This window comes from Rana temporaria, chromosome 1 (assembly GCF_905171775.1).
Source record: "Rana temporaria chromosome 1, aRanTem1.1, whole genome shotgun sequence".
Lineage (NCBI taxonomy): Eukaryota > Metazoa > Chordata > Amphibia > Anura > Ranidae > Rana > Rana temporaria.
In genome coordinates, this window is record NC_053489.1 from 358,537,079 (window position 1) to 358,562,313 (window position 25,235).

The window sequence follows — 25,235 nt, forward strand, 5'->3', positions numbered from 1 at the left end:
CGATAGGGCCATAGGGTGACTGAGAAATGATATCCTAAATTACAGGACAGGGGACATTACTGATAGCTCATATTGCAGGAGATATTGCAAAGTGTTGGTTTATTCTATGACTCATCTCTCTGTGTAGACTGTTGACATGTTAAATGAGGCTGGCTCTTGAAAGGTCTTTCATTGTGTGATAACACTGTGTAAAGCCTATTGATGCTCAGGTGTGAATACCTCTCTGTCGGAGACAGACCGTCTGTCTACAGATGTGGATTGAGGGGAAATCATTGTGTGATGTGTTTTGTTTGAATTCTGTTAATGAAGGAATGTGACTTCTCAGGTGCAGTGATTAGGTCATGTTAATTATAGACCGGCGCCGAAAAGTCTGGAATGTTTAGCAATTAGCCATCTGAAGGTGTATTAACCACTTAAGGACCGCCGCATGTACATATACGTCAGCAGAATGGCACAGGCAGGCACATGCACGTATATATACGTGCCCTGCTTGACGTGGGTCGGGGGTCCGATCGGGACCCCCCCCGTACATGCGGCGGTCCCTGTGGCTTCAGGAGCGATCCGGGACGACGGCGCGGCTATTCGTTTATAGACGCTCCGTCGCGATCGCTCCCCGGAGCTGAAGAACGGGGAGAGCCGTGTGTAAACACGGCTTCCCCGTGCTTCACTGTGTCGGCGCATCGATCGCGTCATTCCCTTTATAGGGAAGACGCGATCGATGACGTCATTCCTACAGCCACAACCCCCTACAGTTGTAAACACACACAAAGTAAACCCTAACTCCTACAGCGCCCCCTGTGGTTAACTCCCAAACTGCAAACTGTCATTTTCACAATAAACAATGCAATTTAAATGCATTTTTTGCTGTGAAAATGACAATTGTCCCAAAAATGTGTCAAAATTGTCCGAAGTGTCCGCCATAATGTCGCAGTCACAAAAAAAATAGCTGATCGCCGCCATTAGTAGTAAAAAAAAAATAAAAAAAAAATGCAAAAAAACTATCCCCTATTTTGTAAACACTATAAATTTTGCGCAAACCAACCTATAAACGATTATTGCGATTTTTTTTACCAAAAATAGGTAGAAGAATACGTATCGGCCTAAACTGAGGAAAAAAAATGTTATATATGTTTTTGGGGGATATTTATTATAGCAAAAAGTAAAAAATATAGCATTTTTTTCAAAATTGTCGCTGTATTTTTGTTTATAGCGCAAAAAATAAAAACCGCAGAGGTGATCAAATACCACCAAAAGAAAGCTCTATTTGTGGGGGAAAAAAGACGCCAATTTTGTTTGGGAGCCACGTCGCACGACCGCGCAATTGTCTGTTAAAGCGACGCAGTCCCGAACTGTAAAAACCCCTTGGGTCTTTAGGCAGCATTTTGGTCCGGGGCTTAAGTGGTTAAAGCCCCACCAGGGTGTGATGGGTGGGTGGAGAGTTTGATTGTTCCTGTGATCACTGAAACATGCCTTGTAAACTGTATATAAACTTGAGATCTAACCATTAAAAGTGTTCATACATTTGAAACCAGTAACAGAGCAAGTCTTGTTATTCTGGGAAATGGGATGTCTGATGTCTGTTGGATGGTTGGAGTGTCAGATAAGCTGTCGTGGGTTGATGGAAGGTCGTAAACGGTGGTGACCGTTACAAGTGGTGGCACAGCAGTGGGATGTTTCCATCGTCAGAAGGACGGCTACAAGGACACAGGACAATGGAGACACTGTATGAACGGCTGAAGCTCTCTTCCCTCAAGGACTTACTGGAGAGTCGGGGCAGATCGGCCTGCAATCGTAAGAGAAGGGACATTAATGCAGAGCATGTCCAAATGGATAGAGCTGAAAGGCCCAGCGTAACAGAAAGGACCAGCATAACAGACAGGGCGCCCGAGGAAGATTTTTTTTAACGTGCTGTTAAACGTGGACTGGCACAGTATGGACCTAATCCTCCACCGGAGATCATAGACCGGGTTATAGCGGCTGTGGATGCCACTTGGCTACAGCAAAAAGAGGTGCTGCAGCAGCAGAAGTCACAGCAGCACCAACTGAAGAGAGAGGAGAGGTGCAGATACCAGTCTCCATTGAAGAGAAATTCAGAAGGAGGTTAGAAGAGATGCGGATACAGCACAAAGGACCAGTATCAGAGGAGGCCCTGCTGGGATGGTCGGATGTGATTCGTTGCCAACTCTGGAAGGAAGCGCTAGCTCTTGAGCAGCAACACCAGGGGAAGGTTCTCCCCTCCATCCATGTAAGGTACTGGCCGCAGTATGACGCACGAATGCCGTTGTTAGGGGAACAACCGAAGCAGGAGTGGACAGCTGAGTTAAGCAGGCTGATCCGGGCAGAGATGCGGTTGGACGAGAGCTACAGAGCCCTCCGGTGGTATGTAGCCCAAGAGTGCCCGTGGTCAGCGGATGACAGCCCCACGGAAGGCTTTGACTATGATGGCCTGGGACTATTGTATTGGAGGATGTCCAGTGATCCTGACTTTGGGGATGATAGGGAGTGGCGCTTGGAGGACATAATGGAGCACAGAGAGGAAAAATTGAATGTCTCGGAAGGCCACTGGTTGCAGAAAGATTTGGAGTTTCTGGCCATTCAGGAATGGGAGCTGGAGATTGCCCACAGACAACTGCTAGACTCTGCTCAGCAGCAGGGTGGGGCTCCCGTTGCCTGGGCCTATGAGGACATTTCAGATGACAGCTCTGAAATCCTAGCTGATGAATCGGCAGTGGAAAATATGGAGGTTGCCATCCCTAAAGCCGAAGCAGATGGTGTGGAGCTCCAGGGAGCCGGGGCAGTTGGCCCCTCTCTCCAGCAACAAGCTGTGGTGGTAAAGCTTTTACTCCCAGCTGAATCACTGGCAGCAGGGCAGGATGCTACTGGCTGCTGCACACAACCCAGCAACACAGCGGAAGAGCTGGCAACAGAGCAGAGTGCCACAAGCCTCTGCTCTCAACTAGCATGAGAGGGAGTTCCTGTGGGAGTGGATGGGACTGTGGTCTCCACTCAAAGAAACCCAGCGGAAGAGCTGGCAACAGAGCAGAGTGCCACAAGCCTCTGCTCTCAACTAACGGAAGAGGGAGTTCCTGGGGCAGTGGATTGGACTTCAGTCTTCACTGACACAACCCCAGAAAATGGTGCGTCACCGAGACAGGAGGATGTCGGCTTTGCTTTGCAAGCATCAGGGGATTTTCACCTACCAGTGAATGGGACTTCAGTCTCCACTGGTATACACCAGGGATGGGGGCCAGTTGGTCCAGATCCCCAACATCATGATGGACTGAGCCCAGTCACCGTGTCTTCTCTCCAGCAGCTGAAAGGACTCCAGGGAGAAGGGCCAGTCCAGGCCTCTCCCCAGCGGCAGGCAGGTTCTCTGAGAGAGGCAGAGGTTGGCGGGGTGAGTAATGCTCTGTTTGGAGCAATTTATTTGGGGTACGGTATGGATACCAGCATTGAAGGACTGGTACTACTGACTAACTTCGGAGTCAACCGTTTGGGGTTCCCTCCTGTGTCAGTCTCCCACCGAAAGGGGAGAGATGTAACGGAATGACCTGTGACAAACAGAGACTTTGGAAGGATGAGGGGTACTCCTGTACGGGCGTCACCAAGGAGTCTTATGTCTAGGGTCACCTTATGTCCGATAGGGCCATAGGGTGACTGAGAAATGATATCCTAAATTACAGGACAGGGGACATTACTGATAGCTCATATTGAAGGAGATATTGCAAAGTGTTGGTTTATCCTATGACTCATCTCTCTGTAGACTGTTGACATGTTAAATGAGGCTGGCTCTTGAAAGGCCTTTCATTGTGTGATAACACTGTGTAAAGCCTATTGATGCTCAGGTGTGAATACCTTTCTGTCGGAGACAGACCGTCTGTCTACAGATGTGGATTGAGGGGAAATCATTGTGTGATGGTGTTTTGTTTGAATTCTGTTAATGAAGGAATGTGACTTCTCAGGTGCAGTGATTAGGTCATGTTAATTATAGACCGGCGCCGAAAAGTCTGGAATGTTTAGCAATTAGCGATCTGAAGGTGTATTGAAGCCCCCCCAGGGTGTGATGGGTGGGTGGAGAGTTTGATTGTTCCTGTGATCACTGAAACATGCCTTGTAAACTGTATATAAACTTGAGAGCTAACCATTAAAAGTGTTCATACATTTTGAAGCAGAGAATAGAGCGGTCAGTCTCATTTTCTGGGGAATTGATATGGATCGTGCCTGCTGGTTTGTTTGTGTGTCGGATAAGGTGTCGTGGGTTGATGGAAGGTCATAAACGGTGGTGAACGTTACAGAACACTTCTGTTACCTCAAAAAATAAGAAAAGGGAGTCCCCGTCCTACTCCCGTCGATACATGCCGAAAAGGCATTCGACAGGGTAGACTGGGGATTCATGATGAGCACTCTAGAGAGCATGGGGATATACCCAATCATGATGCAGTGGATACAAACATTATACAAAGGTCCTACAGCCATGGTGAAAGTAAATGGAACATTGTCACTCCCCTTTAGGATAAATAACCTGAGGAGACAGGGATGCCCCCTGTCTCTGCTCTTGTTCGTGCTTGCACTGGAATCTCTTCTGGCGACAGTGCGGGGGGACGCGGACATAGGGGGCTTCAAAGTTGGAGAAGAGGAGCATAAATTAGCTGCATTTGCAGATGATATATTATTATATATATCAAACCCCCGAATTACAATGCCCAACCTTTTGTAAGCACTAAAGGAATACAGAGATCTAACTAATTTAAAGATCAACCCGAGTAAATACGAAATATTAAATATAAATATGAAATTGAAAGAGTAACTGAGTCTACAACAAGAGTTTCCATTCCCTTGGAGGAGGACGGAAATAAAATATCTTGGGATTAAATTAACGGCATCTCTGGAGGAAATATATCAAGCAAACTATAGACTATAGACTATCCCACTATTAGAGGATATAAAAATAGAAATAAAGAGGATAGCAGCACGCCTCCTATCATGGATGGGGCGGGTTAACGCCCTAAAGATGATAATACTTCTGAAGATCATGTACAAGTTTCAGATGCTCCCCATATACAGTATATACCCCTAGCAGATTTTAGAATTTTAACCACTAAATTAATATGGCACAATAAGAAACCTAGAATTTCTCTGGCAACTCTGAAAAGGGGGATTAAATGTACCTGACTTTCAAAAATACTACGAGGCGGCTTTGTTAACACGCGTGGTGGAAGGGACTAAATCAAATAATGAGAAAAGGTGGGTCAATATTGAACACACAATGGCTAATACACAATTAGGAAGGAACATATGGATACCACCACATTATAGGACATTGGAGAAAATACACACACGTTGACACGTATAGTATTGAAAATTTGGTATACACTACACAAGAAAAATAAATGGAAATATAATTCACCATTGATGGCACTAAAGGAAAAATAAATATTTGCACTGGGGAAAAGTTTGATTGGGGGGAATTGGTTAAAAAAAGAAAACACACAACTACGTGATATAATACAAGGGGAAAATTTTTTGACTTTACAAGAGTTAAAAATAAAAAAAGATGTGCTGGAGATTAATGAATGGAGGTATTTTCAGCTCAAACACTTCATAGCAGCACTTCCTCACCTAATAAGAGAAGGAGAAGCACTTACATTGATAGAGCGATTATGTACCATCGAAAAAACAAGTGGGAATATATCTAGTATGTATAAAACTTTGGTAAAGGAAATTGGGGAAACAAGGAAGGAACCAAGATTAGCACATTATGAAAGACTTACCTAGAAACGAAGCCCTCCAGTGGTGCGCTGTCACTGCAGTAGAGGCTTCCATCTTCACCTGATCTGCCTTCTTGGCTCACCGGCTGCGGCAGCTTGAATGGCCGAGCCGCAATGACGTCACTCCCAGGCATGGGCGCAGGGAGTCACGGTGGGGGCACAGGGCTCTGAAAGAACGGCACGAGTATACCGTTCCTTCAGAACGCATATGCCGGGCTTTTTTTTACTTCCGTTTGTTAAGGGAGGGGCAGCTGCGTGATGGAGTGAGCAGGCTCCGACGGTGCTGAGGAGTAGCGGTCTGATAGAAGCATGTCTGGTAGAGCAATAAACATCCCTCCGAGAAACCCCTGAGAGCCCCCACTGAATGACAGGGGGTGATGCCTCTATAGCTGCACTGCTTGAACTGCCTGCGTCTTAATAGAGCAAATCTAACAGGATTGATTTCCCCTAATAAAGAGTGCCTACCTGCTGGGACACACGACTCATACCATCACTTGGATTTCCCGTGTGTGGCCAGACGCTGGGCGGCTTCCTGGGCTCTGACACCCGGCTGGTGAGTGCTGAATCGGGCAAAGGGAGGAGAAGCGGTGCCCGGAGAAAGAAGGCAAGACGGAGGCTGGAGCACGTCGTCAGAGGTTAGGACAGCCCCCGGAGAAACACGTGACATCTGACACCGAGAACGAACGGGACACCTGGGAAGTGCAGTCCCTGAGACTCGTGGGAAGGTCTCCTGCAGTGGACGGACTACAGCAGAGCCCCATAAGTGTGTGCCCCCGGTGCTAAGCAGCAGGACTGAGAAGGGAGCCGGAGGGAAGAGACAGGAAGGACGGAGGAATGTGATCGTGGAGGGAGTAAGGCTAACAATAACATTACGTCCACCTAGCCTTCTCAGCCCAAATTACAGCAAAATAAAAAGCTGCAGTCTAGCATGTGAAAAAGGACAAGTAATTATTTAAATGAATAGGAGGTACTTAATAAACTGTCTGAACTATTCTGAATGATCTATGGGACCTCATTCAAAAGAACATACCATTTCTTGGAATTTACTGTGTATAATACCCGGCCCCTTAGGTACACAAGAGCTCAATACTTATTGAGCATATATTAGAATGAATTTTTGGACCCCTTGACTTTTTTGAGTCCCCTATATATATTTGTTTCTTCAAGCGAACTTAAATATATGGGGGATTAAATATATCTGGAGTGCAGTTAAGGAAAACGAAACAAACGGGCCGCCTGTGCTTTTTTTTTTTGGGGGGAGTTGCCCATACAGCTGCCCGTACTGATGTTTTTGCTAGATAATACCACCACTGGACCCGCCACCACCGTTATTACAGCCTATTACCGTCCATGCAAAGGAGGGGAAAGAGCGGGGCAAGTGGGATTGTCTCAGGGGTACAGCTCACACAAGCCCACGCCTACCCTACCCGCTATATGTTGGGGAGACAGGACGTTCAACAGGACTCACGTCAGGAGGTGAGGAGAAGTACGGGAGGAGACGGGGGGGCTCTGATACGAGAGGCACTGCCTGAAGTGTCAGCATTGGCACAGGCGATTTCTATCCCTCAGCAGGTGCAGCAATCGCGGAGTAGCCAGGGAGGCAGGAGAAGCCCTGGATGCCATGGATTAGAATGTAGAGCAGGCTCGGCGGAACCTCTCAAAGACTCAAAAGACTGTGGAACATGACTTACAGGTATGCCTGACAAATGTTCATGATAGTCAGCAAACTGTGCAAATTGAACAAGAAGGAGAAATAGACAACAGAAAACGTTTTCAGCTTATTCAGGCATTACCTACCAGGAAAGATATACAAGAGATTGTGACGGTATTGGTATGATATCCCCGTCAAGCATTCCCTCCTCTCCATACAAGAACATCACAGGATCATCTACACATGAGTCAAGACTGAATGCTGGAACCAAGACTGATTTATTGGCAGCTTGCTGCTGGTTATAAATACAGTTTTACAAGCTAAATCCTTAATCACGGAACAATGGGAGCTCCACCCCCTTTTCACACACTCTGGAGTTTCTCATACAGAATATAGCCAGACAATTCGGAGCCGACCTGAGACACATTTTCTTTAAATAATGACATCAGGGAAGTTAATTACAAGGTGTACAGAACACATTAGCTGGGCAGCCTGGCACCGCATAATGAAGCAATCAGAATACATAACATGAGTCACCTCTTATCACAGTAAACAGGGTTAACATCCCTTTGAAATAAGGAGCTAGCTGCAGACGGGTCATTAACATGTCAATAGCTTGTAACACATGAATCCATTTTACCTCTAACCCACAATTTAACCAAGCAGGGAGAATTACACTGAAGCATCCTTCACAGAGATTATGGTTAATTTAACAAGCACACTATGGAGGGAGATTGAGGAGGTCCAAACTCAGGTAGGGTGGGTGGAGGAAAGGATGTGTAAAGTGGAAAATGAGCAAAGCACAACAGAGATGCGTCTTAGGATGCTGGAAGATAAGGTTTATACACAAACACAGCAGTTAACTACGTTACAGCTCCAAGGAGAAGAAAGTGAAAATAGGCGTAGGAGAAATAATATCTGCCTTAAAGGGGTTCTGGAGAATCTAGATGGTCTAGAACTAAGAACCGTGGTGATAGATATCTTGAATCAATTATTAAAAAATCCCCCAGAGACTCATATCGAGATAGACCGAGTGCATAAAGTACCCACAACAGTGAATCGGACCCAGAGTAATCCACAAGATGTTTTATGTAGGATACATTTTTTTGGGGCAAAAGAAGACATCCTCAGAACAGCATGGCAGGTGGGAACATTGCAATATGAGGGGGGGCGGATACAGATTTTTCCGGATCTGCGTAGACAAACTAAATTGAGGAGACGCATGCTGAAACTGATCTTGGACTATATATTAGTGAATGGCGGTACATATAGATGGGGACATCCATTGGCGGTGCTTGTGAAAAAGAAAAGACGGAGCTTTAATTTACGGGAACCAGAGCAGCTTCCTGAATTCTTTAAATTTCTGGGGGGGGGGAGCCCCTCGAAGTACCTAACTGTCTAGGATTGCCGGAATGGATGGAATATACACCACACCCACATAACAACCCCACTCAGGAGGACAGTCAGAGGAAGGCCCCAGAGTATCCGGGGGCGAATATGTAACAGATTATCAAAAAGAAAAACATTCTCTATTTTTTTTTTCGCCTCCGGAGAAAAAATGTGTCGAATAAGAAAATGTGAAGAAAAGGAGGGGAAAAGAGGGAGGGAATGTTCTTTCTTTTTTTTTTTCTCCCCCCCTTTTCTTTCCTCCCCCCCCCCCTCCACCCTCTCCTTAAAACCTTAAATCATATGCCTAAGAGGATGTAAGAGGAGACGGTGGATGAGTGATTGAATATTGGGTATCTGTATGATGGGGGTGGCCTAGGACAGGAGAAAGATGGGACAGGGGTGGGGGGGGGGGAAGGATGAAGTAAAAATATAAGAGAGACCCCTGCAGCAGCGAGTATAAGGGGGGGAGGGAGAGGGGTAATGTATTTCTGTATAGGCACTGTATCACATATGACAATATGGTTGTGTGTGTTTTTTTTTTTTTATATGTTTGGCACAGTAGGGTAGTAGGTCACTACCCCTTATAATGTGGATTACACATACACATATATAGATTAAGAGTTAATTAGAGATTGAGCAGGGAAAGGGTAAGATATTAAGAGAGAAAGCCCTAGGCCCATTGAAAGCACAGAGGGTGGAGGTGGGGAGAAGGATGATAGGATAAGAAATAAGAAAGGAGTATGAGATATTATGATTGGTATGTTTGGAATAGAGTATGGAGTATGTATATAAAAGCTGTTATAGGAGGATTATTATGATGGTTTTCCTTTCTTTCTTTTTTTGCATGTTTTATTTTATGAGAATACTTGAACAAGTTAAGTGTGCTATATGATATCTGGTTATAAAAGTGTAAATTGCAAATATAGGGTCCTGGAAATTCACACCACCAAAGTGACAGGTAATGACATATTGAAGTGATCCCTTCACCAGAAATGTGAGGCCGCTTACCAGAGGGCATGCTTTCTATACAGTCGGCTTTTTTTTTTTTTTTTGCTCTTTTCTCGCTTGTCTTCCTATCCTCTTGCCTTTTGTAAAAGACTGGTATATTAAGACGACTAAAATAACTTTGACATCATATAATGTGAAAGGTTTGAACCTACCAGAAAAACGTAGCAAGCTATATATGGAATTCAGGACACTTGGATCAAATATTTTATTTCTCCAAGAGACACATTTAAAAAAAAAAAAAATTGGGAAACTATAGATATCCCATTGTGTATGATAGTGCATCGCAGACCTCAAATGCAAAAAGAGTAGCAATTATGATATCAAGTCAGTTAGCATGGAAAGAAATAAAGATAATCACAGATGAGGAGGGGTGGTTATTGATTGTAAAGGGTTTAATATATGATCAAAAGGTTACCTTGGTCAATATATATTTGCCCAATGAGGGTCAAGTAGCAGCTTTGGAGAGGTATATGAATGTAATACATCAAAATAAGGAGGGAATTTTGTTGATGGGAGCAGATTTAAATATGGCACTAGATCCAACTGTAGACGCCTCAAGGGGAACTTCCCATTTGTCTTATATAAAACTACGAAAAGCAAAAAGAATGCTTCAGGAGCTACAGGTAAGAGATAGCTGGAGAACACTACATGTACACGATAGAGACTATACTTTTTTCTCAGCAAAACACAAAACTTATTCTAGGATAGACTCTGGGGCAGATTCTCATAGAATGGCGTAACTTAGGGCGGGCGTAACGTATCTCATTTACGTTACGCCGCCGCAAGTTTTTCAGGCAAGTGCTTTATTCACAAAGAACTTGCCTGTAAAGTTGCGGCGGCGTAGCGTAAATCACCCGGCGCAAGCCCGCCTTATTCAAATTAGGCAGGTAGGGGGCGTGTAGCATTTAAATTAAGCGCGTTCCCGCGCCGAACGTACTGCGCATGCACCGTCCGTAAAATATCCCAGGGTGCATTGCTCCAAATGACATCGCAAGGACGTCATTGGTTTCGACGTGAACGTAAATGGCGTCCAGCCCCATTCACGGACGACTTACGCAAACAGCGTAAATTTATATATTTCGACGCGGGAACGACGGCCATACTTAACATTGGTTGCGCCTCATATACCCAGGGGCAACTTTACGCCGGGAAAAGCCTAACGTAAACGTCATAACTTTACTACGTCGGCCGCGCATACATTCGGGAATTCGCGTATCTAGCTAATTTGCATACTCGACGGGGAAAACGATGGAGGCGACAACTAGCAGACAAAAAAAAAATTGCATTTAAGATCCGACGGCGTAAGAGCCTTACGCCTGTCGGATCTAATGGATATCTATGCATAACTGATTCTAATAATCAGTCGCATAGATACGACGGCCCAGATTAGGACTTACGATGGCGTACATGGCGTTGCGCCGTCGTAAGCCCTTTGAGAATCTGGGCCTATGTCTTTGTATCTCAAAGTGCGCTGCAATGTATTAAGGAGACCTCCATAGGATCATTTACGATCTCAGATCACGCACCATCTAATTGTGTTATAGACTGGGGGGAACCCGCTACCCAAGAATGGCAGTGGAAGATCAACGAAACCCTCTTGAAAGAACCAGAATGGGAGACACAGCTAGCACAGGAATTAGAATTATTTTTCTTAACAAACAAATCAGGGGAAGTGTCACCTTTCTGTATATGGGAAACACATAAATGCTATATTAGAGGCATACTTATATCAAAAAGGGAGAAAGAAAGGCGCACCAGCCTCGTGTACTACCGTTTGGCAAATTTTAATGGAATAATAAAATAATGAAAACTACTCACAAACATGAAATGATAAAAGGCTTGTCAAACGATAATTGAAATACCCCTCAAACCACACTCCAGACTGTAGGGGGGGGTGGCGAGGTGCGTTGCTGCTGGCTGACGCGTTTCGAGGTAACAGAGACCTCTTCCTCAGAGCCCAGCAGTCCTGGGCTCTGAGGAAGAGGTCTCTGTTACCTCGAAACGCGTCAGCCAGCAGCAACGCACCTCGCCACCCCCCCTACAGTCTGGAGTGTGGTTTGAGGGGTATTTCAATTATCGTTTGACAAGCCTTTTATCATTTCATGTTTGTGAGTAGTTTTCATTATTTTATTATTCCATTAAAATTTGCCAAACGGTAGTACACGAGGCTGGTGCACCTTTCTTTCTCCCTTTTTGTCTTCTATCAGGATTTCCCCATCCATGAAGGGCAGCAAGGCCTCTGTCACTACGTTTTTTTTTGGACATCTAAGGAGAACTGTTTGTAGACATCTGACTAATTATCAAGGATCCCACTTGTGCGCAGGAGTTTGTGTTTTTTGTCAGTATTCCGCATACTTATATCAGCAGGAGCATGTAGAAAACGACAACAGGGGGCCCAATTAGAATCTCTGCTCGGAGATATCAAGAGGTTAGAGACTTTACATAAGAAATCGCAGACACTCCAGAGAGAGAAGGAACTAACCTGCCTGCGAGAGGAATTGAATGCGCGGTTAACAGATAAAGCAAAAGCAGCAATGACCCGGGGTAGACAACATTTTTATGAATTCGGCAACAAGCCTAGCAGGATGATGGCTAATGCATTGAAAGCGACAAGGACACAAAATTACATAGAACGTATTAAAACGCAGGGAGATGCATTGGTATATTCATCTCAGGCAATTGCGAAGGCATTCCGAGACTATTATGTTGGCCTATATCAATTGGATGCGCGAGATCAAAGAGGCAGGGTATGTAAAGAAGAAGAGGCAGGGGCATATATAGAAGCCTCGGAGATGCCTAGATTGACGTACAAACAAGCAGAAGACATTGACGGCCCAATCACCATTGAGGAATTTTTGGAGGCTTTGAAAACATTAAAACCTGGTAAAGCCCCGGGCCCGGATGGATTCACCCTGCTATATTATAAAACCTTTGTGGATAAACTGGCACCAAGGTTTGTGGAGGCTTTTAATTCGATACGAGAAGGTCAAATAATACCAGTAGAAACGTGGATGGCCCATATAACAGTGATACACAAAGAGGGGAAAGACCCGGCTCAACGTTCAAGTTACCGTCCAATATCACTGTTAAATGTGGACCTAAAGATTCTCACGAAAATACTTTCAGCCAGATGTTTACCATATATACCTACTCTAATACACTCTGATCAGGTAGGATTTACGCCAGAAAGGGAAGGTAGGGAGAATACGCAAAGAGTTATAAGTGCCATACACTACGCTCAATATCATCAAAAACCACTAGTATTAGTATCCACAGACGCAGAAAAAGCGTTCGACAGAGTTGACTGGTCTTTCCTGAAAGCGATCATACAACATATAGGGCTTAAGAGGGGGATGCAGAACTGGGTTATGAGTCTATATTCCTCTCCAAAAGCTAGAATTAAGATAAATGAAGTACTCTCAGAGCCCTTTTCTATTAAGAATAGAACACGTCAGGGATGTCCACTATCTCCGATTATCTTTTTTTTTTACATTGGAGCCATTTCTAAGAACGATAAGGGCCAATTCAGACATTAGGGGCATCAGAGTAAAGGGAAGGGAACATAAAGTGGCTGCATTTGCGGATGACCTGTTGTTTTTTATAACCCTCCCAGCTTTGTCTCTGCCGTCATTAATGACTGAAATGGATAAGTATGGGAGATTGTTCAATTTTAAGGTTAATTATAACAAATCGGAAGCAATGGGCATTGAGACGAGTACAGTACTACAACAGCAGCTATCAAATTTTTTTGCTTTTAGATGGACACACTCTCATATAGGCTACCTAATAGACTAAATAGGATATTTGAATTGAATTTTGTGCCCTTGGTACGACAGATTAAATTAGATCTACAGAAATGGGATAAGAAGGTGTTTACGTGGTTTGGCAGAATCAACATAATCAAAATGAATGTAATGCCAAGATTGCTATACCTATTACAGACCTTGCCTATTAAGATACCGATGGGATACCTGAGAGAGTTGAGAGCAAGATTGGCAAGGTTTGTTTGGGCCGGAAAACCTGCTAGAATTCGTAGAGATATTTTGACCTTACCAAAAGAAAAAGGCGGTGTAGGGCTCCCGGACCCAGAGGGGTATTATGAGGCAATACATCTAGCAAGAGTGTTGGACTGGTGTGCACCTCAAAAAGAAAAACCATGGGTACACATGGAACAAGCAATAGTGGAGGTACCCCTGCAGGGGTTAATTTGGCTAAAAAAACATGACTATACCGCAAGCAGCAAAGCAACACCCGTCAGAAGGAGCGACACTTAGTGTAGTTAAAAGGACACTTAAAAAAGTTGAGAGATCGACCCTGCTGAACCCGATGACTCCTATCCTGGGCAATCCAGAGTTTGAAATGGGCCTAAAGGATAAAAGTTTTATGACGACAGGGTAAAAATAGACTTATACATTTCATGGTAGACAATCAAGTAATGTCTAGAGAAGAGTTGGACTGTGAGTTTGGAGAAAGTTTAGACTTTTTCAAGAGAATGCAGTTAAATGCATTTCTCAGATCAATTTCTAGGCAAACAAAAGAAATAACTACACCGTCTAAGTTTGAAAAGGAGAGTCAGTGAAACATGCAATATCGACATTATATACTATGGTGATCGAGTTGAAGGCCCCACAGAACCTTGGTTTCATACAGACATGGAAAAGAGAGATGGGGGTCACTTTTTCAGAAGCACAAAAAAATAAGATATTTAGGTTTACACATAAGGTGTCAATAGCAACTAGGTACCAAGAAGGAAGCTATAAGATTCTGAGCAGGTGTTACAGAACTCCAGAAGTACTGAAGCCAGGGCAGGACTTAGGGTGGTGGGGGCCCCTGGGCTTGAGTGTTGAAGGGGCCCCCTGGAGCCGAGAATTGGGGGGGTCGAAGATGTTGAGCGAGGGAGGGATCATAGTTGTTGAGCGGGGGGGCGCATTAAAACATTAAAGTTGTTGAGCGGGGGGGTGCCTCTCACCTGTGCACAGAATGTGTCGGCTCTCTTCCCTTAAGCAGACATCCACACACCGCTCTGGTTCCTCCTGGGGGGGTTTTGCAGTTGTTGAGCGGGGGGGAGTGCCTCTCACCTGTGCCGACAGCCGGGGCCACGGACTGTCATTAGCCCGGCTGTTGGCTTTCTTCCCTTCAGCAGCCATAATCCTCCACACACACACCGCTCCGGTTCCTTCTGCTTCCGTGCTGCCTCCTCTTGCAGTGCAGGAAAATTAACCCTTTCGCAGAACTGCGGGAAGAAGCTGTCTGTGTGGGAAAGTCCCGCAGAATCCGTGCGTGTTGGGAGGTATGCGCAGGGCCGCCATCAGGAATTTTGGGGCCCCTTACTAGGGTTGCCACCTGTCCATTAATCACCCGGACAGTTCGGGTTTGGGATCTTGTGTCCGGGTTTCAGTCTGCCTGAAACCCGGACACATTATTTAGACTGGGCTGTGGCTCCCCAAATAACTGAGGTAGTCACACAAAAATCTGTTGCCATTCGGGAGATGCGGGCCGCTGTCTGGGGGAAGGTTTGGCATCACTGAGGGGGAGCCATGATGTCAGCAAGAGCAGTTTGGCCACACCCACTGTTTGCCGCAGCGCGCTGCATTACCACTCTCCTTGAGGCACCCAAAGGTGCCCCAGGTCTTTTATAATCCTATTGTGTATACTACGGAAAAAATGTGCCCTGTGCCGCTAAAGTGGCAACTCTAAAAAGTGGCAACTCTACCCCTTACACAGCTTAAGGCATGGGCCCCCTGAAGCAGAGAACCGGGGGGGGGGGGGTTTGCTGCCGCCTGAAATTGAGAAGCAAGGGGGGCCTTTACAAAAAAAAGAAGAAATAAAGAAAAATATATATACAGTACAGACCAAAAGTTTGGGCACCCCTTCTCATTCAAAGAGTTTTCTTTATTTTCATGACTATGAAAATTGTAGATTCACACTGAAGGCATGAAAACTATGAAGTAACACATGTGGAAATTATACATAACAAAAAAGTGTGAAACAACTGAAAATATATTTCATATTCTAGGTTCTTCAAAGTAGCCACCTTTTGCTTTGATTACTGCTTGGCACACTCTGGGCATTCTCTTGATGAGCTTCAAGAGGTAGTCACCTGGCACAGCACCCCATCACTCTCCTTCTTGGTCAAATAGCCCTTACACAGCCTGGAGGTGTGTTTGGGGTCATTGTCCTGTTGAAAAATAAATGATGGTCCAACTAAATGCAAACCGGATGGAATAGCATGCCCCTGCAAGATGCTGTGGTAGCCATGCTGGATGTATAATTCCACATGTGTTAATTCATAGTTTTGATGCCTTCAGTGTGAATCTACAATTTTCATAGTCATGAAAATAAAGAAAACTGTTTGAATGAGAAGGTGTGTCCAAACTTTTGGTCTGTACTGTATATATAAAAAAAGGGGGTAGCCATCTGGGGCCCTGGGCCCTTTAATAAAAAGAAAAAAGAAACCTCTGGGCCCTTTAATAAAAAAAAAAACATTTATAAAAAATACATCAAAATAGAGAAGTTGCCATCTGGGGCCCTGGGGCCTCTGGGCCTTTTAATAAAAAATAAAAAAATATAAACAAAATTAAAAAAAACATTTATAAAAATAAATAAAAAAGGGGGGGTTGCCACATGGGGCCCTGGGGACCTCTGTAAAAAAAAAAAAAAAAAAATATATATATATATATATATATATATATATATAAAGAGGGTTGCCATCTGGGGGCCCTGGAGACCTCTGTGCCCTTTAATAATAATACAATATATATATATATATATATATATATATATATATATATATATAATATATATATAAAAAATATTTTTTTTTAATAAAAAATAAATAAAAAAAGGGGGTTGCCATCCAGGGGCCCTGGAGACCTCTGGGCCCTTTAATAATAATAATAATAATAATAATAATATATATATATATATATATATATATATATATATATATATATATATATATATATATATATAAAATATATAAAAAACACATTTTTTTTAATAAAAAAAAAAAAAAGTGGGGTTGCCGTCCGGGGCCCGGGGGGCCTCCGGGCCCCTGGGGACCTCTGGACCCCTAAAAAAAAAAAAAAAAAAACAATGCCAAAAATCAAGTTCCCTGTTGGAGTTTTTGTACATGTAAAGCTATGGCTTGAAAATGTATGGTGTAGACGACCGCGTGGACTTCGTAAAGAACGTAGCCTACTGGTGTGGGATATGTTCAGGGCTCATTTGACTCCTAGCACAAAGGAAAGGCTGACAAGAATGAACACAGATACAGCAGTTATTCCTGGAGGATTGACATCATTGGTACAGCCACTGGATGTGTGCCTAAACAAGCAATTTAAGGATCGCATTCGAGAACAGTGGAACAAGTGGATGGTTAGCGGCGAAAAGTCATTCACAAAAGGAGGAAACATGCGTGCTCCACAGTTGGATGTTTTGTGCAACTTTGTCTTAAAAGCCTGGAATGATATTGATGCAGAAAAAGTAATCAAGTCTTTCAAGAAGTGTGGCATATCAAATTCATTGGATTGTATGGAGGACAAGTACTTGTGGCAAGATGAAGAGGAAGCCGACACTGAATCTACATCATCTGATGTGGAACTAGATCCATACGATGACTGTCTTACAAATGTAACACAAGATGTCATTGATGAACTTCTGATGTCAGAGGATGAACATGAAGAGGATTTTGAAGGATTTTAAGTACCAGAAAGTCAACCGTTTGCATTATAAATTACAGGGCCAAATCCACAGCCCCGCAGCGCAACGTAACTTAAGTGATTTAAGTTACACTGCTGCAAATTTCCTAAGTTAGGTATCGATCCACAACACACTTACCTGGAAATTTGCGGCGGTGTAACTCAAATCCGTCCGGCGCAAGGTGTGCCGAATCTAATGGGGCGAGTCCCATTTAAATTAGGCGCGCTCCCGCGCCGGACGTACTGCGCATGCTCCGTTGGGTAACTTACCCGACGTGCATTGCGCTAACTGACGTCGCTCCGACGTCATTTGCTTAGACGGTAACGTAAATGGCGTCCAGCGCCATTCACGGACGTCTTACGCAAACGACGTAGAGTTTGAATTTTCGACGCGGGAACGACGGCCATACTTAATAGGGCTTAGTCAAATAGGACTCAGCCCTATTTTTACACGGCGTAACTCGACGTAAACAACGTAGCATTAGAGCGACGGGCCCGTCGGAGCGTTCGTGGATCGCCGTAAGTTTTCATTTGCATATTCTACGCCGGCCGCAATGGCCTCGCCACCTAGCGGCCGGCCTAGAATTGCATTCTTAAGATCCGACAGTGTAATTCAATTACACATGTCGGATCTTCTGTCTATCTCTTGGAAACTGATTCTGTGGATCAGTTCCAAAGATAGAAACAGGGATACGACGGCGTATCAGTAGATACGCCGTTGTATCTCTTTTGAGGATATGGCCCACAGTGTTTAAATAAAATCTGTTGTTAAGTCTGATGTTTTTTGGTGATTTTAAGTACCAGAAAGTCAACCGTTTTCATTAAAATTACTATGTTTAAATCAAATCTGATGTTAAGTCTAATGTTTTTATTTTTTTCTTATAGTTTTTTTTAAATGGTGTTGCCTCGGAAGGGGGTAGTCTTAGGCCCCATACACACGAGAGGATTTATCCGCAGATACGGTCCAGCGGACCGTATCCGCGGATAAATCCTCTCGAGGATTTCAGCAGATTTCTATGCAATGGCGTGTACACACCATCGCATTGAAATCCGCGCTGAAATCCTCTGGCGATGACGTGTCGCGCCGTCGCCGCTATTATGACGCGGCGACGGGCGCGACGCTGTCATATAAGGAATTCCACGCATGCGTCAAATCATTACGACGCGTGCGGGGAATCCCTTTGGACGGATGGATCCGGTGAGTCTGTACAGACGAGCGGATCCATCCGTGGGATCCGATTCCAGCAGATAGATATTCTGTGCATGTCGACAAATATTTATCTGCTGGAATTCGGAAATATCCGCGGATAAATATCCGCCGGAGTGTACACACCATAGAATCTATCCGCAGAAACCCATTCGATGGGATTTATCTGCGGATAGATTCTATCGTGTGTACGGGGCCTTATACGGCGAGTATAGCCCAAACTTTTCACTGGAAAAATAGGGGGTCGTCTTATACGCCCTAACGTCTTATACGCCGGCAAATATGGTAGAAACAGGGGATAGGAGGAATTAAATGTGTTTAAGAGTAACATAAGCAGAATGTATGCATAAGATGGCTTATCTGTAAAGATGTATTATGACTATCTTTGTGAAAAAAAATATTAAAATAAAGAATAAAAAAAAAAAAGAAAGCATATGCAGGTGATGTCACCAGCTGCAGCTTAGTAGAATAACTCCTAAATGGTGCATGTTTAGGAAATATAAATTTAACCTACAGGTAAGCTTTATTACAAGCCTACCTGTAGGTTAAAATACACATGGAGAGTTTACTTTCATTGTAGTGACTGTATTATTATTTTTTTCCCAGTCTTTTTTTCCTTTTTTATTTTTTGTCCTGAAGTGACAAAACGTACTTACTGTACTGCATCTATGGAGGTGTAGCATTGTCACTGTAGGATAGGGTTGCCACCTGTGTATTCACCCTGATAAAAAGTTTGCATACCCTGGAATGTTTGGCCTTAGTACAGACACACAAGTTGACACACACAGGTTAAAATTACAATTAATTCATTTTTGTAATTTAGAAAATGGAAAACAGATAGGGTGACCCCGGGTATAGGGACTCAGGGATTTCCCTGTGGTAGCTGAAATATCGGCATTAATTGAGGGTGCTATGAATGATTTCTATTTTTGGACTATTGTTCTATTTCCTTAAATATATATGTTAAAGTTATTGTGTATATATGACTGTTGTGAGAACTTAGACTCGCCTTTGATAGTTAAGAAATAAAATATAAAAAAATGGCAATTAAAGGCTAATTTCCAACATCTGTGGCTTTTTAAATTGGGGTCTGTGTATTGGGCTGGGTTCACACTACTACACTACTTTCATCCTACTTTGCTCTGCTACATTGGTCCTACATTTATCCTACATTGGTCCTACATCCATCCTACTTTCATGAACAGGATACTACTTTGGTCCGACTTCAATGATATTCAATGGGCCTGAAGTAGGATCAATGTAAGACGCTCTCATAGGGAAACATTGAACACAGAGCAAAGTAGGATGAAAGTAGTGTAGTAGTGTGAACCCAGCCTAAGCCCAGGTTCACACTGATCAATGTAAGACGCTCTCATAGGGAAACATTGAACACAGAGCAAAGTAGGATGAAAGTAGTGTAGTAGTGTGAACCCAGCCTAAGCCCAGGTTCACACTGAGGCTGGGTTCACACTACTACACTACTTTCATCCTACTTTGCTCTGTGTTCAATGTTTCCCTATGAGAGCATCTTGTAGCGTCCTACACAAGTCGGTCCGACTTTGAAAATGCTCCCTGTACTACTTTTGGTCCTACATTGATCCTACTTCAGGCCCATTGAATATCATTGAAGTCGGACCAAAGTAGTATCCTGTTCATGAAAGTAGGATGGATGTAGGACCAATGTAGGATAAATGTAGGACCAATGTAGCAGAGCAAAGTAGGATGAAAGTAGTGTAGTAGTGTGAACCCAGCCTGATGCGGGTTAGAAATTGTGCAAGTTCAGCTGAACACGATTTCAATCTGGCAATGCAGTCCAACTTCAAGAGCAATTTGCGGGTTCATGCACAGATGTCTATTCAAATTGCCCCTGAAGTCACCAAAAGTAGTACAGGAATTACTTTTGGACAGTGCCATTGTTGGTAATAGCTGCCGATTTGAAATGTCAAATGACATGCCAAATTGGCCAAATGTGAACGTGGGCTTATAGTCAATGGGATTGATTTACTAAAACTGGAGAGTGCAAAATCTGGTGCAGCTGCTCATGCTGTAATTGAACAGATTTTAACTTGTTAAAGTGTTACTAAACCCACAGCAGTAAAATCAGTCTGTATATGCAGTAAATCATGCTTGTTAGGCCCCGTACACACGACCGAGGAACTCGACGTGCCAAACACATCAAGTTCCTCGTCGAGTTCAGTGTGGAAGCCGCCGAGGAACTTTTCCCATTGACTAACGAGAAAATAGAGAACATGTTCTCTTTTCGGCCCGACGGGTTCCTCGCTGAAAAGTGTACACACGACCCGAGTTTCTCGGCAGAATCCAGCTCTGACCGAGTTTCTGGCTGAATTCTGCAGAGAAACTCGGTCGTGTGTACGGGGCCTCAAACTCACTGTGGAACCTTGGCCAGACACTGATAGAAGTTAAAAGACTGCTATATACTGCTGATGAGAAAGGGTATTTAGCAGTTTATATTTACTAAAATAATTGCATTTCCATGTCCTGTGCACTGTGGTAAACCAGATATAGTGAATGCAGGGTCCTGGGTTTATTAACACTTTAAGATTTGACAAAAACCCTGGAAGCTTTCTGTGCCAAGCTGCACCAGATTTTGCACTCTCCAGTTTTAGTAAATCAACACCAATGAGTTTGTTAGCGCTTACGTGGATGCACTGAGCAGGCTAGATGTTGAGCCATGGGGAGCAGAAAAGAACTGTCAAAATATCTGCATAAAAAACTAATGGAACTTTATAAAGGTGGAAAAGAATATAAAAAGATATCCAACGCCTTGAATATGTCAGTCAGCACTGTTCAATCACTTATTAAGTGGGAAATTCAGAGATTTCTTGACACCAGAAGAATTGTTTAGGATAGAAAGTGAAATCCACAGGTAACCTCAGAAAATATAAAGGCTGCTCTAGAAAAAAACAATGTGGTTGTTTCAAGGAGCGCAATACAATGATACTTGAATAAAAATGAGCTGTATGCTTGAGTTTCTAGAAAGAATCCTTTACTGCACTAATGCCACAAAAAAAGTCTGGATACATATGCCCGACAACACCTTGACATGCCTCACAGCTTCTGGCACACTGTAATCTGTAGTGACTAAACCAAAATAGAGCTTTATGGCACAACCATAAGTGCTATGTTTGGAGAGGTGTCAACAAGGCCTATAGCAACAAGAATACCATCCCCACTGTGAAGCATAGTGGTGGCTCACTGATGTTTTAGGGGTGTGTGAGCTCTAAAGGCACATGGAATCTTGTGAAAATTGATGGTAGATGAATGCAGCATGTTCTCAGAAAATACTGACATACAATTTGCATTTTTTTGCAAGAAAGCTGCACATGGGATGTTCTTGGACTTTCCAGCATGACAGTGGTTACAACAGAAAAAAGGTGATGGTTCTGGAGTGGCCTCCTTTAAATCATCAAGCCACTCTGGGGAGATCTCGAAACATGTGGTGCATGCAAGAAAATCAAATACTTTGCATGACCTGAAGGCATTTTACCAAGACAAACGGGAAGCTTTATCACCTGCAAGAATTCAGGTCCTCAAAGGCAACAATTACAAAGAGATTGCATGCTTGCTATAATTGATGCTAAAAGGGGGAATAATAACTAAGGACTTTTGAACAGGGGTCATTTAATTTGCTTACTTTTTGCTATGTTTTTATTTTTTTGATTGTGCTGTTTTGTTATAATCTACAGTTGAATATGAATCCCATAAGAAATAAAAGAAATATGTTTTGCCTGCTCACTCATGTTTTCTTTAAAAATGGTACACACGGATTACCACTTCTCCAAAGCTATGCAAATGTTTGAGAGCCACTGTATATAACCTTTTAATTTGCTGTCTATTGGGAGGAACATATGGGGAAGGTGATAGGTTTGATGAAGGTAGTCAGAGAAAAACAGGAAAGTATTATTTTGTACTAGTTGTGTTCTCATCAAGAAAATAACAGTTTTCAGTGACAAAATAAAACGTGGACCCCTGATTGACACCCTCCATGTACCAACAGATAATAAGTTAAAGTGATATTAAAGTCTATAATTTTTCATTTAAAAATAGCAAACATTCGCCTATCCTCCTCTTATGGTGTCCCTTTGCCCACGCTCCTGGCATCTCCCTCCTGCCGAGTTCCCCCAAAACAAGCAGCTTGCTATGGGGGCGCCCGAGCTATCCTGCTGCTCTGTGTGTCCATTCAGACAGAGCCACAACTCATTGGCTCACTCACTTTGATTAACAGCAAAGGCAGCCAATTGCACCCCGCTGCTGTCTAAGCTGATAAGGAGGGAGAGTCCCAAGCAGCCAAGACTCTCGTGCAACATCACTGGATCGAGATGGGCTCAGGTAAGTATTAGGGGGGCTGCTGCACACAGGTTTTTCATCTAATTGCATAGAATGCATTAAGAGAAAAAAACCTTCTGCCTTTATAACGTTAAAGCGGTGGTTCACCCTGCTGAACAACATTTCAGCATACAATTCGGCATCGTAGCGTGAGCTACAGTATGCCGGTCTTACATTTTTTATCCCCGTACTCACTGTTTAATCGTACCTAGACGATTCTGTCTGCCACGGGGAATGGGCGTTCCTAGCAAGAGGGAGGGTGATTGACGGCCGACTCTGGCACGTCACGCTCCCCGAAGACAGCCGGAGTAGGTCTCGGCTCTTCACGGCGCCTGCGCACAGGCTATGCGCAGGCGCCTTGAAGAGCCAAGCCTATTTCGGCTATTTCCGGAGAAGCGTGGCGTGCCAGAGCCGGCCGTCAATCACTTTCCGTCTGGATTGGAACGCGCATTCCCCGTGGGCAGTCGGAATCGTCTCGGTAGGATTAAACAGTGAGTACGGGGATAAAAAATGTAAGACCGGCATACTGTAGCTCGCGCTACGATGCCGAATTTTATGCTTTTTTAATAGGGTGAACCCCCGCTTTAAAGATATTAAGAAGACAACACAGGCAACCATATGACAATTCTTGCTGATGCATATATATATATATATTTTTATATATATATATATATATATATATATATATATATATAAAAATATATATAGGAGGGGACCCTACTCCTCCTAAAACAATAAAAGGTCTATAATCTATACTAAGAAAAACGTGCAGGCTGCGTTTGTTGACCTCAATATAATTCAATATTCTGAATGAATGACCTAGAGGAAATCCAGAAATAAGAAACTATAGGCGAACATAGGGCCAGATTCACAAAGGAGATACGACGGAGTATCTCAGATACTCTGTCGTATCTCTCAGAGTATCTATGCGACTGATTCATAGAATCAGTTACGCATAGATATCCCTAAGATCCGACAGGTGTAATTGTTTTACACTGTCGGATCTTAGGATGCAGTACCGCGGCCACCGCTGGGGGGAGTTTGCGTTGTAAACCAGCGTCGGGTATGAAAATTAGGAGTTACAGCGATCCACGACGGATTTTCGCGTTCGCTACGTCGCCGCTAGTCTAGTTTCCCGTCGCAAAGTTAGTCGTCGTTTTTGGTGCCTTAACTTTACACAGCAATCGTATTGCTGTATAAAGTATGGCCGTCGTTCCCACATCGAAATTTAAAAATTCACGTCGTTTGCGTAAGCCGTCTGGGAATACGGAATTACGCTACGCGCGTCGCCGTTCGAAAAAATTACGTCACTTCGCGCAAAGCACGAAACGGAGCATGCGCATTAGGTCCGGCGCGGGAGTGCGCCTAATTTAAATGGCACACGCCCATTTAAATTACGCGGGCTTACGCCGGAGGCCGCCGGCGTAGTTTTCATGGCAAGTGCTTTGTGAATCAGGCACTTGCGATGAAAACTTGCGGCGGTGTAACGTATCTACGATACGTTACGCGGCCGCACTTCTACCTGAATCTGGCCCATAGTGTTTACTTTAAAGTAAAAAACCCTCCCAAATGTTTGCATTTTATTTCAGCCAATATTTAAACAGACAAAAGAAACATACTTACCAGTTCTTTTTCCTCTTGGCTGCTGTTATCAGTGGCCTCTGCAGACCTGATCCCAACTGTCTCATCGCCATATACAAGGAGTAAGAAAAGATAAACAGAGACGAAGACAAGAGGTAGCCGGCAGCTCACCATGGTGCTGATGTTGAGAATGCTTACTGAACTGTCTGTGGTCCTGATACGCACTTTTATACCTAACCTCTAAACAATTCCAGTTATACAGACGTCAGTCCTGTTCCTCCATCCAAGGATGTGTTCATGTTTACTGTTTGCAGACATCACCTGTTTTCCCGACACTCACGTTTTCCTATTAACCCTTTGACTTTTACAGTGAACATCTGAAATATATATTACATTACTTTAATAGAGATCATTGCAGCCATGCTCTTGGGAATCACATCAGATTAAGAAGTGGGAGATTTTGTAAGCATTGTAAACTTTGATATTTTTTTAGTTGTTGAAAGACAAGCTCTTTAAGAGATAGACAGATTACATTCTCTAATGAGAAACACACCAACTAAAATGACATACAAAGATAACAAAAA

The 25,235-nt window shown here is 43.6% G+C and overlaps 1 protein-coding gene across 2 annotated transcripts in view; it reads right to left on the bottom strand.

The window, feature by feature from the left end:
- LOC120909839 (cocaine- and amphetamine-regulated transcript protein-like) overlaps positions 1–25,026 on the bottom strand; it is a 41,809-nt gene extending 16,783 nt beyond the window's left edge. The window contains exon 1 of one of the 2 annotated variants that reach the window (XM_040321570.1): positions 24,694–25,026. In XM_040321570.1, the coding sequence (XP_040177504.1) occupies positions 24,694–24,825 (132 nt within the window). In that variant the 5' untranslated portion in view covers positions 24,826–25,026. The remainder of the gene's footprint in view (positions 1–24,693) is intronic. The other variant, XM_040321579.1, reaches the window with a different exon arrangement.
- Between the last annotated feature and the right edge of the window lie 209 nt (positions 25,027–25,235).